This window comes from Pezoporus occidentalis, unplaced genomic scaffold (assembly GCF_034315485.1).
Source record: "Pezoporus occidentalis ecotype Australia unplaced genomic scaffold, CSIRO_AGI_Poc_V1 ctg180, whole genome shotgun sequence".
NCBI classification, from domain to species: domain Eukaryota; kingdom Metazoa; phylum Chordata; class Aves; order Psittaciformes; family Psittacidae; genus Pezoporus; species Pezoporus occidentalis.
In genome coordinates, this window is record NW_026913641.1 from 360327 (window position 1) to 373167 (window position 12841).

The 12841-nt window shown below is 41.1% G+C and overlaps 1 protein-coding gene across 1 annotated transcript in view; it reads right to left on the bottom strand.

Moving 5' to 3' along the window:
- The window catches only part of DCC (DCC netrin 1 receptor), a 602068-nt gene that overhangs the window by 184056 nt on the left and 405171 nt on the right, over positions 1 to 12841 (bottom strand). The window contains exon 8 of the mRNA XM_062615397.1: positions 3226 to 3382. Coding sequence (XP_062471381.1) covers positions 3226 to 3382 — 157 coding nt within the window. The remainder of the gene's footprint in view (positions 1 to 3225; positions 3383 to 12841) is intronic.

The window sequence follows — 12841 nt, forward strand, 5'->3', positions numbered from 1 at the left end:
TCTGAACTTTAATCTCAGCCAGAAACTTTCCTGAGTGCAGGTGTATTGGTTGGCTGTTTATTTATTTCTTCACAGATTTAAGGTTTGTTTTATCCTTTTCTGAGAAACTTGCCTTTTACCTTTAAGTGCTGTTTCCAATCATCCTTATCAGCAAGCAAAACCGTTTGATCCCACGCAGGATGCCTAGCTGAGTATGAAGATTAAAGAGCCACCCATCAGCAGGGCTCTGGTGATTATGCTACGACAGTAAGTGCAATCACTTCCAAAAGGGGTTACTTCGAAAGGGCTGTGCTGAAAAACCCTTATGAGAGGAGTTCAAAATACAGGAGGCTGTTTTTCCGGATGCTCCCTCAATGGCTGTGTGCCCCTTGTGTTGTGCTGGCCTCAGTGATGCTGCCAGCTGCCACATGAATCCTCACTGCTCTCAGACTCAGGAAGACCGTCTTGCTGCAGCCTTACACTAATTTGTCTGACAATTCCTTTGCATCCCTGAGGTTAATGTCAAATCCAATATTTATTTTTGCAAGCAGGAAAAATCTGCTTTTTTGTAAGAATAATGTGTAAAACAATGAACAACTCCAAAAATCCACGGAAGCTTTTTCCCTTAAGGAAAACTACATTAATTTTATCTCAAAGTTTTTCTGAGAGTTTGCAAACCTACAGGTACGTATTCAAAAGTTATAAACTGCAGGTAGCATTCTGAGTCTCTTGCTGGAGGGAGCATAGTGGAATTTTTATTTCATTTATTTATTTCTTTAGTTATCCTAACACAGAAGACTTCGTGAAGTTGTGCATGTAGTTGGAACTAAGGCATACTTCTGGTACACAAAACATGCCTTAGTCCCATCACCATACTATGTCTGGTACACACCATGAGCAGCATGAAGGAAATTCTGGAAGAAGAATTCTTTTGAAGTCTAAGGGGAATCCGGGGTGAGCTATTTTTCCACCTTGTTTGACCTCAGAAACACCACTACTTAAAGGCTTCATAGAAAAGCATTAGTATTTTCTCCTCCACTGATAAACTGAGTTGGAATATGACTCAATCTAGTTGTATGTGGCAGCTCTGATGTTTTTTAAGACAGTTAAAACAAATGAGATGTCACTACAACAGCACCCGCCAGCACTGCTACATCATGGGTACTTCATGCCCAGCAACAAATCTCGAAGTGCATTCTCAAGGTAACGTGATGAAATCCCCATGCACAGCACAGGAGTCTGTTCCATCATTTCTGGTTGTGATGGCTGCAGACAAACAGTAGGACATGTATGTGCAAAAATATCTGATTCAGCCGTGTGAACCCCAATTTGGTACCCAAACTGGGAGAGGCAAAGGAGCCGCTAAGCTTCTTCACTTCCCACTGAGCTCATTAATTTTCTCTTTGCATCAGTTACTTTGCTAGGGCCAGTTCCTATCTTTCCTGAGTGCCTTACAACCTCCAATATACCCCCTTCCCAAAGCCCCACTGAACTGTAATTCTTTTGTGATATAAACTAGTCACAACTGGAGACCTGATTTGATGCATGATGGAGATCAGAGCTCTGAATCTGTGCCACATCCGTCTCACTTTGCTCCCATCTCCTCCTTTCTGCTCACAGTCTGACTCAGAAGGATTTGTGGAATCTGAGATGCCCGTGTCTGACCTGTGAACCAAACTCAACAAGGCTGGCTCCTAACCCATGCTTTCACCCCCTGCCTACATGCTGCTTATCTCACAAGTGACAACCTGCTGCAGAAGATGCCTCCAGCACCAGCCTCAGGAATGCCAACTTGAATTTAAGAGCTCTCTTTTACAGAGGCAGAGTGTTTCACACTCTCATCCCAAGCGCTTTGAACATTGTGCCCTTTCAGGCTGCTCAGCCAGACCAGATGGATACACATCTGTATTTAGGAGTGTCAGCCTCTTGCAGCAGGTACCGCTGCTGTACCTGTCAATGTCTACAACTTCTATATATATAAATTTTATATAAAGAATAATATATAGAATTAGGTTGTAAAGGACTTTTAAGGTTATCAGGTCCAACCATTAACCCAGCGCTGCCAAGCCCACCACTAAACTGTGTCCCTAAGCACCACATCTACATGTCTGTCAAATACCTCCAGGAATGGTGACTCCACCACTTCCGTAGGCAGCCTGTTCCAGTGCTTGACAACCCTTTTGGTGAATAAATGACTATATGGCTATAAAGGAAAGCTGGACCTTGCTGGAGATTGAGAAGCTTGTGAATGTCCAGACAGGGGCAGGAAATTTTGCCTGCAACACTAAAACCTTTCAGATGAGCTTGTGTTATGGCAGAGGGACGCTCACTTTGATAGCTGTGGAGTCCTGCTTCTTTAGCTCTCATGAATCCAATACACATCCGCTCATTTTTTTTAAATAAATATAGATTCCTATTCAAGTCCCTTCAGAAGGGAACTGCCGTCAGCACACACAAGCACTGGTCACCAGCTGGTAGCTGAAGTGTATCATAAGAGCAGAGAAATACATGACAGGATACTTCAAGTGAGCTCTTCATAATGATGTACAGGAAGAGGAAAAACACACAATTTTTCTCAGGCATAAAGCCATTTACGAAGTTAGGAAAATGAAACAAAACCCAAGTAAATATGCAGTACCTTTCCAAGTGTGAAATGAGCATATACAATGAGGAAGTATGCAAACACCAAACAATCGATAGTGCCATTGTCACAAAAGAGCTGTCTTCTGTGAAGCTCTAATTCATGTGGCCTGAACAGCCCCATGCGTTCCACTGTATTTGCAATCATGTAAAATCTTCACAGCCCGCTTCCTGGCTGCTTTGAAGGTCTTACACCATTTGCACTGCTCTGAAAGCAATCTCCTCCCCAACTGATTAGAGCTCAACAAATTTCCCTCCACTGGCAGTGCAAAGAACACTTGACCCTGTGTCTTCAGAGGAAGATGAAAGGTGAAATATAAAACTTTATTTTATGGTAGACAGTCGAGTAGTAACTGGAGGAGGTAAGACCCACAGACATCACTCTCAAAGCAAATGGTTCTTCAGACCAAGACAATGCGCACATTCATATAACCCTTGATAGGATGTCTAAAACAATACACAGCAACAAAAGACTCATAGCTACAAACATACCATGGGGAGAAGAACAAGGGGTTGAGAACCATTTGCAAGATACTTGCAGAGACCTCAGACAGCTTAGGACTATACCCCCAATCCAGAGGAGACCCATGGTCTGTTGGGGCTCACCTGTTGACGCCATCCCTGGAGAAGAAGACCGTGTACGTCTGGATGCTGCCTCTGGCTTCGGCGGGTGGGCGCCAGCTGAGACGGACAAATCGGCTGGAGACCAAAACAGGGACCACATCTCGGGGAGCAGAGGGGAGGACACTGGAACTTGGGACAGCTGGAGGGGAAGGAGACGAGTCAGTCAGAGAGGCTGGTGGCACAGGGGTGTCAGGGCAGGCAGGAGGTGCTGTGGTGGACACAGCTGAGGTGTTACAGAACAAAGGGCCAAGGAGGCACGGAAGAAGCGTGAATAAAATGACAGGGGGTGAAAGAGAGAGAGAAAAAACTAACAGTAAAATCACACCTTAATACACACCACCGCGAGCCATCCTCTAAAGTGAACAGCAACACGCAAAACTTAACTAGGCTACTTCCTTGTGATAAGCGAAGTTATTTCTTATACAATTGATCAGTATGATAGTATTTGTTCACTCCTATTTCACTGGTTTTGTCCTTTGTGCCCCAAGCAGATGGCATAAATAAACAAGAACTGGCTACTCAAAGCCTGAAGCGTACAAACCAACTGGTTTGGGAAGAGCAGGAACTAAGTAGGGTGCTTCTGCACATGACTTAATAGATAATTGTATCAAAGTGGGATAAAATGGCAGTGAAACTTAATATTAACCCTGTTCGGCATGGAAAAGCCTTCAGTCTATGTGCAAAATACAGAAATGCCTAAACTGCAGATTCAAGCAGTAAAATTCATGTTAGAATATTATATGTTTATATAGTTTAAGAGTTCTGTTGTTGCTCACCAAATCCATGTGAAAGCTGGCCTGCCAACATAAATAAATAAAAATATTTGTTTTTCAACAATACTTGAAGTGATCAGCTGCTTCCTGCTTCAGCACATGCATCTTATGGAGCATTCATGTCACTGAGAGCAAAATGACGTATAAGGTCCCAATTCACAGGCTATACCAGCCCTGAAAAGCAGGTTTTCACAACTGGTATAAAACCAAAAAGCAATTAATTTTTTTTCATTATTGCAAATCTTTTTTGGTCAGCTCCGTATGCATATAATATGAAATATATTAGCAGCATTAATTTGCTGTGAGATCATTAACAGCATTGTATTATCTAAACAGCTTATGAAGAATAGCTGTAGGTAAAAAGCATGAAGCTCATTGAATAATAGCTTAGTGTTTTCTTATATTATCCCTAAATTATTATTAAAAGCCATTAATTTTGCTGTTATTAATAAGAAATATTATTGCCTCTTACTTATTGTGATCAATTCCTAACCAGAGGGAATTAAGGAATTTCCCAGAGGCATTTCCAGAGTAATGATGTGTTGAAAGGAAATATTAAGCCATAGACTCAGCTGTCTTGGCTGCAAAGTTGTGATCCATTATTTGCACTGAGGTTTTGTTTAGCGTCCTTAGTCATGGGCCACTGATCTAAATAATGTGCAAACACAAGGCCACAGTATAATTCTGTGCACATTTATATTACAACAACGCGACTATATTGCTTCATAGCAAGTAGATTTTGGCTTCTGGTCTATCCTATACATTGACTCATACATTATGAACGTAAGTGCATTGCTGTCTTCTAGTGAAGGCTGAGGTAAGTAAACAATTCTAGAGAAGTACCAAAGGCAAGATTGGAAAAAACACACAGACAGAGTTCTAGTACTTAAAGTCAAACGCAACAATTGGGAAAAATCCCTCTTGTTAGTCACCTTATAATAGCGATAAATAAATCTATTTTAATTATATAGAACACCTGGTCCGTGATTCCTCCACCAAATATCCATCCTCCTGGTGGAACACAGGAGCTGGGCACTTATTTTCCCTTGAAACCTATTTAGAATTAGAAACCCGTGCTATGATCAGCCCTGAGTCCACACATGTACATGTAGGTAACTGTGTGTACATGACTTCATTTACACAGGTATCTAAGCTCCTCCCATAGAAAATGAGTACATATACCTAACACAGACAGGTGACGGAGCCTAAAGAGCTAATCAAACTACCAAACAGTTGCATCTACCTTCAAACACACTGTAAAAGTATCGAAAATCTGGAGATAAATCCATATCTTTCATGACCTCATGCTCAGAGAAGCATGATTTATTTTCAATTTATGAAAATAATAGCAAAAAACTGAGGTGAAAAGCAGGAAGATTGTGGCTGAAACTCCAGTCCGCTAAGCATATATTTTGCTCTGGCTTTCAGTAAACACTGTAGAGCTATCACTGACAAAAGCAATTCCACTTTTATTGTTGCTAGCAGTGAATAGCAAGCATATGCATTGCAATAGTACAATATAGAGAGACATAACCTGAAATTATCTCAGCAAGTAATGCCTGAAATCCTTCAGTCTTTCATATGACTACACAAGATCAATCCACACTGGTTAAACCATCTTCATCAGCCTGACAACCTCTGATTTCAGCCTGATGCAGTTTACATTAACTCCTTGCAAAGTGCATCTCCTCTGCTCTTGCGGCTGTACAAATAATCATCTACCTCTGTAGAAAGCAAGCGTACAACTGGACTGATTCCTTTCCTATGTGTGCAAATGAGTATACAATCAACAGAGAAGGTCTGAATATAGACCTGATGGAAACTGATCCTCATGTTTCTATTTAAGAAACCAAACAAAGCACGTCACATTCAGAGCCAAACCCCCCATTATTTATAGTCTAGAATCAGCTGTGAGTTTTGTGACCTTAGCAGTATTTTGAGAGTAGCTCCCATTCTTGCACTCCTAAAGAACTCCCCTAACTTGTAGAGTCTTTAATACTTTTCACAGGTTTTGGGGGGATTTAGAATCATAGAATCATGGAATCATAGAATAGTTTGGGTTGGAAAGGACCTTAAGATCTTCTAGTTCCAATCCCCCTGCCTTGGGCAGGGACACCTCACACTAAATCATATCACCCAAGGCTCTGTCCAACCTGGTCTTGAACACTGCCAGGGATGGAGCATTCAAAACCTCCCTGGGCAACCCATTCCAGTGCCGCACCACCCTTACAGTAAAGAACTTCTTCCTTATATCCAATCTAAACTTCCCCTGTTTAAGTTTGAACCTGTTACCCCGTTATCCTATTAGCAGCACCTGCCTACTCTTCACATGTTCTTAGAGACCAGCAAAAGCTTATGTGATATACAAGAAAAGATGATGAAAGAATGAAAATACCCTGAGTTATATCCCACAAGGGATTTGGTATCAAGAAGATTTAACATTATTATTGCTAAGCAGGGGTGGCAAAAGATGGTATGGGCTTATTCATGAGCCTTTCCCGGTGAAAGACATGGTTAAAATCCTCTGAATCCAAGTTATAAAATATCTCATGCTCTCACTTGGGTGATCAGAGGGAATTTATATTTATATAGATATAGATTAGATATAGATATAGATGATAGAGAGATATATATGCACGGACAGATCTCAGCAAAGGTTTTCTACCTCTACGAAAAATATTAATTTGAACTTTTGCTGTTTTTTTCTTTTTTTCTTACATATTCATTAAGTCAATAGGAAAGGGAAAAAAGTTTAAGGAAAGAAGTTACAAGTTAAAATTAAAACTAAGTTGAGAAGTTACAGTACATACAGAAAATATTTTGCTTATACGTCTGTAATACTGATCTAAAAGGTATCCTGGTAATCTGCATTGAGGTCCAGGCTTTAAACTGATAAAGCTGAGTTTGGCTTCTCTTCTTTGGAAGAAGTTAAACTTTGGTGGGTTTAGCTACTTGTGTTTAATTCACATAGAACGCTGACGCCTGTTATACATATAGCAAGTTGCCTAAATTTAAAATTATTCAAATTTTTCAGGGGGATAAATTAATACAGAAAGAGATTGGGCTATATATAGGAGCTGTCTGTATCTCAGAGAAAGTGGTTAATGTCTATGTCATTATTCTTTTTTTTTTTTAAATTATAACCTTACCTAAGCAAAGACTGGTGAAGCAATTGCCCCTGTTTTACACTTAGAGTCTGTTAAAATAAGACCATCTACTATAGGCTATCTATACTTTCAAAATGTGGCCAATTAGAGCTCACTGATAAGATCTGAAACTCGATACTTTTTCAGCAAAAATGAGAAAACCATCACGCTTGCAATCTTCAACCTTCTGCTACAAATCACACTTTCCCTAAATAGCCTACATACCCTGACGCCAAAATGACATTTCAAGACATCAAATGAAAATTTTCAGCCAAGACACTACCTCGAAATATTTTTTATGGCTTCCAACGACTATTTCAATTCCTTGATTTGTTTTTTTTTTTTTTTTTTTTACTATAGAGGTGATTTTTTAGTTCTGCTTCAGTTTTAAAATATTTTTGAAAAATTCACTGAATGCATTTAAGCGTTCAGAAAAAAACAAAAACAAAAACAACCCAAAAAACCCTGATGTTTTATTCAAGTTAAAATATAAATCTTTTGGATTAATTCAAGTCTCCTCCCTGCTCTCCCCCACAATATGTTTTTTTTTTTGCTTTAGCACTTTAAATCAGTTATACATATAGCAGGAATTTCAAGTACGGCATAGGAACATGAATCTGTTCTCATCTCCAAGTCCTCAGTGCTAAAAGAAAAAGCAATTTACATGGAATTTTAATTCTAGAAATAACATCAAATATGTGCTTATTGTCTGGTGTTGCTCAGTATAGGAATAGCCTGGCAAATCCACTCTCTTTTTACACTCCTGCATTCAGAGAATTTAGTCTTTTTGAATTTCATTTTTTTACTCAGAACCTTTTTGACCCATCTTACACCTTCCATACAGCAAACTGTGAAAGTTATAAGTGAGAAAAAGAGCTCGCTGCAGCGATACCTATAACTCAAGAGATGCTGCATATCTAACACCTACCACCTGAAAATGTGTAGTACTCTTGCCGCGAAATATCCTTAAATGAGATCTGTAATAGATACCAATTTTAGTGGTTTTGTAATTTTTTAAGAATGTAGACACTTCTCAAAGAATCATTTTCCCATTTCATTGTACAGAACGCCATTTTATTTTAATTTTACTTTAATGGCTATGTCATTAAATGGCAGAACTGGGAAGTTGAGGGGCTGACAGTGATTTCTGGGGAAAAGCCTTAGATATGCATCCAGATGCCATTCCCAAATGGCAATGATGGACTGAAAAAAAAAAAACCAAAAACCAACAACAACAAAAACATTTTTTTAATTAAATTTTAAAGAAAGGATTAAAAAAATCTTAATTCATGGTCTTTAAACAAATAAATCAGCATTGATGTACAGTAAGAAAAGAAATAGAAGAACTCTAAATGAAACAGGAAGTTGAGATGTAGAAGATGAGTTGCCTAATTTTACATTGCACTGCATTAGCATAAAAATATGAATTTTCAATTATATTAAAATCGTAACACATAAAAAATGGTTTCTAATTTAACAGACTGTACCAAGGATCTGCAGATGAGAGGAGCTGTATTTTTACAGTGTTACTTTAACATAACAAGATTCATTTGCCATCCAGAGGGACCTCGACATGCTTGTGAGGTGGGCTGATGCCAACCTCATGGAGTTTAACCATGCCAAGTGCAAGGTCCTACACCTGGGTCGGAGCAGTCCCAGGCACAGCTACAGGTTGGGCAGAGAAGAGATTCAGAGCAGCCCAAGGAGAAGGACTTGGGGGTGTTGGTCGATGAAAAAATGAACATGAGCCGGCTTCAGTGTGAGCTCACAGCCCAGAAAGCAACCATATCCTGGGCTGCATCAAAAGGAGTGTGACCAGCAGGTCATGGAGGTGATCCTGCCCCTCTACTCTGCTCTTGTGAGACCTCACCTGGAGCATTGTGTGCAGTTCTGGTGTCCTCAACATAAAAAGGACATGGAACTGTTGGAACTGGAAGTGCAGAGGAGGCCACGAGGATGATCAGGGACTGGAGCACCTCCTGTATGAAGACAGGCTGAGAAAGTTGGGGCTGTTCAGGCTGGAGAAGAGAAGGCTGCGTGGAGACCTCAGGGCAGCTTCCAGTACCTGAAGGGGGCCTATAGGGATGCTGGGGAGGGACTCTTCATTAGGGACTGTAGTGACAGGACGAGTTCAGACTTAAAGAGGGGAAGTTTGGTTGGATATAAGGAGGAAGTTCTTTCCTGTGAGGGTGGTGAGGCACTGGAATGGGTTGCCCAGGGAGGTTGTGAATGCTCCATCCCTGGCAGTGTTGAAGGCCAGGTTTGGCAGAGCCTTGGGTGATACGGTTTGGTGTGAGGTGTCCCTGCCCATGGCAGGGGGGTTGGAACTGGATGATTTTAAGGTCCTTTCCAACCCTAACTATTCTGTGATTCTGTGTTTTTTTTTTATGAACTCAGAATATAAAACCAATCCATGACTTACATGTTCCAGATACACCCACAAACAGTTCAAGACAGTAACCAGGAGCTGGTTTTCTCCTGATCAAGGAAGGTAGCGAAGGACAGAGTGTTTATGCCACTAAAGAAGCTGGTTTCAATACAAGGCAAAATCTCTGATGTACAGATGCTGGCCTCTGAAACCCATGTATCTGGAAGCATCACTGGTGTTAAGACATGCAGGGAATGCAAGATAAAATTCTGCATTTAGCAAAGGCAGTTGAAAATTTTGTCTGAAATTTCGTGATGAAATGCCACTTTTAAAACCCAAAGCTAACCAGCAGCAGGAAGACAGTCCCCGGAAAAGCCCTGGGACATGGATTCAGGAACTCCCATCTTCCCATGTTAAGTAATTAAATAGGTGAAAATTGGTAAAACAGAGAAACAAGGCCCAAATGAATCGTAGTGTTTTGATCTGATTGCTAAACAATTGAATTTTGGTCTTGTTTTTAGCAGTTAGGAGAAAAGCAGACATTCTACCAGATGACCTTTACGGAGACATGAAATAGGTGTCATTTACTGTCCAAAATAAGTATCAGATTGGACAAGTTACTGGTAACTCATTACTTATGGTCAAACAATATGCCTTTTTCCGCACAAGCAACTCCTATTACCTTTCCTGGGGACCATTTACACAATTTGGCCTTTCCAGTTTTTATCCAGCCAATTAATCATACAACAAGTTTCAAATCATCGCATTCAGAAGCATTTCTTCAGGCGCTCTGAGCTGAAATCCACTCCCCAGATGCCACCAGAGGTCACATTGGAACCGCTCATATGGGAGTGCACACATCCACATTTGATGTGTTCACACACGTCGGGTTTTACCAGTGACACAGAGCACATGCCAGGACGTCAGGGTACATCAGCATATGTTTAGAGATTTTCAGCCCATATGCAGTGATACTAATTCACCAAATAAAAGATCTGTCCTCCCTGCCATACATACTTCCTCCCTTCTGGCTTCTTGCTCAGCAATTCATTATTACTTGGTGCCATAATGATGTTCTTAGAACCAAGTCATGCAGTACTAATTTTTATTATGCCTCTTTTATGACACTATGAACCTTGCTATAAATCACTGAAGTTCATGTGTGTCAACAGCGCCTGATGTTACTGTACAAGGAACACACTCCCAACTCAACACCTCTCAGGATTAAGCTATTTGTGCTTTGGAAACAGCATGTACTTATCTGAAATATAAAATCTCAGAGGGACTGGGGAGATTTTGATAGTTCCACCCTATGCAGTAACAACCACATCGGAAGCTAAATACACACTAATGCTTCTCCCTTCTTGCCAGCCTCATTTTCTCAAATACAGGCAAGAGAGATGTATGGCAGGATAACAGCTTAATTGCTAAGTTGTGATAGAGGGAGGAAGGATGCTAGTTATCTGCTTAATGGCACGACCTGAATGTAGTAAACAGGGAAGCATCCAAGAAAAACAAGCCTGTGCTTCACCTCCTACATGCTCCTCTCGAAGGGGCAGTAGTGTTCACTCCCATAAAGAAGCCTGCAGGATATGTCCCCAGGATGGACCATGAGACTCTGCAGCTGCAGCCACAATGAGTGAAGGAAATGAAGCCCAGAGGGCCATGCCACAAACCTCAGCTCCAACAGACGTTTCCCCATTCCTGTGAAACTCAGGACATCTGAACTGTCCCTCCAACCTACACCTGCAATGCAACCATGTTACTCTAGGGTTTTATTCTCTGCTCATCATGGCAATTTCTGGACAAGGGGAAAACCAAGAGAAATATGCATCATACGTTGGCTTTTAAAAAAAACTTTACTATGAAGGTGCTAAGGTGCTGGCACAGGGTGCCCAGAGAAGCTGTGGCTGCCCCATCCCTGGCAGTGTTCAAGGCCAGGTTGGACACAGGGGCTTGGAGCAAACTGCTCTAGTGGAAGGTGTCCCTGCCCATGGCAGGGACTTGGAACTGGATGAATTTTAAGGTTCTTTCCAACCTCAACCAGTCTGTGATTCTCTGATTCTATGAAGATCACCACATCACACATTCGCTTCTCCCATAGAAGAGTCAGCAGTTTTTATTTTTTATTCATCTTCCACAGAGGAGAGTGCCTGAAGGGGTGGCAAAATGTATGGAATACAAGAAAGGGATAAATGGCTTGGAAACTGGATGCTCTCTTCAGGATTTCAAAGTTCAGGTGCGCTGAAGTGAGAAGCAAGAAGAGAAGGTAGGAGGAAAGTCCAGAAAACGATCAGACATTGCATAGTCACAGAGACAAAAGGGTAAACTCTGGCCAAAGAAAGCTACAATAACTATCAAATGACTAGCACAGTTTAAAATATAATCTGTCTGGATCCCCTGTAAGAGTCAAAAGATGTGTTGCCTGTGTTTACTTTGAAATTCAGTAGTACGATATAGAACTACAAGACCCCATAATTCCAATTAATCCAGGGCAGTTTTGCCCAGTGGTTTTTCTGAAAGTTATTTTCAAGAAAGATATAACTGAGACACTTATCTACTTTTAAATGTGCAAACCAAGATCTTGTACAGATGTCGCCCCTTTAGGAAGCTGAGAATAATTACTGAGCCTTCAGTGGGATGTAGGCAGGAAAAGCAAGGCAAAGAAGGTTCAGGGGCTGAAAGGAGAGATTCCACGGGATGTTAGTATTTGCGCTGTTGCAGTGAAGATGCTTGATCAGAATTAGAAGAAAATGCTTTTCTTTTTCTCAGATCATTAGCTATTGTCACCTAAGAACTACTTTATGCAAAGGAACCAGGCTGCGTCAAGGCAATGATGGTGAAGTCCTGCTGACCAAGCTTAAAGGATGCTGGGTGCAAAGAGTTGCCTGGAACCACTATTGCAGCGAAGTTCCAGCTGTGACTGCAGCTCTGCCAGCAAAGGAGACATTTTAGTGGTTTTTCTTATTTTTTGAGAGCTGATGTTCCCCACTGTAGGAGCTGCCACCCTCCATGAACACGTTACATCCACACATACATCACTGCCACGCCAGCACAGCCACGGCACTCCTAGCCCAGGCACGGCCGCTACTCATTACTTCATTTTAAAAAGCCACCTATAGATGATACAAAAGTACTTTCTTTAACTGGAGTATATCTGAGATATTTCTGGTTTTGTACCCGATCTTGTTTCGGTAACAGCTTGGCCAAGCAGTTCTCCAACTGCAAACTCAGGCTGGTACGCGTACTGTCTTCTCTCTCTCTGGGAAGGCAGGCATGCCTGTATGCACATCTGTCTACATATTACATCC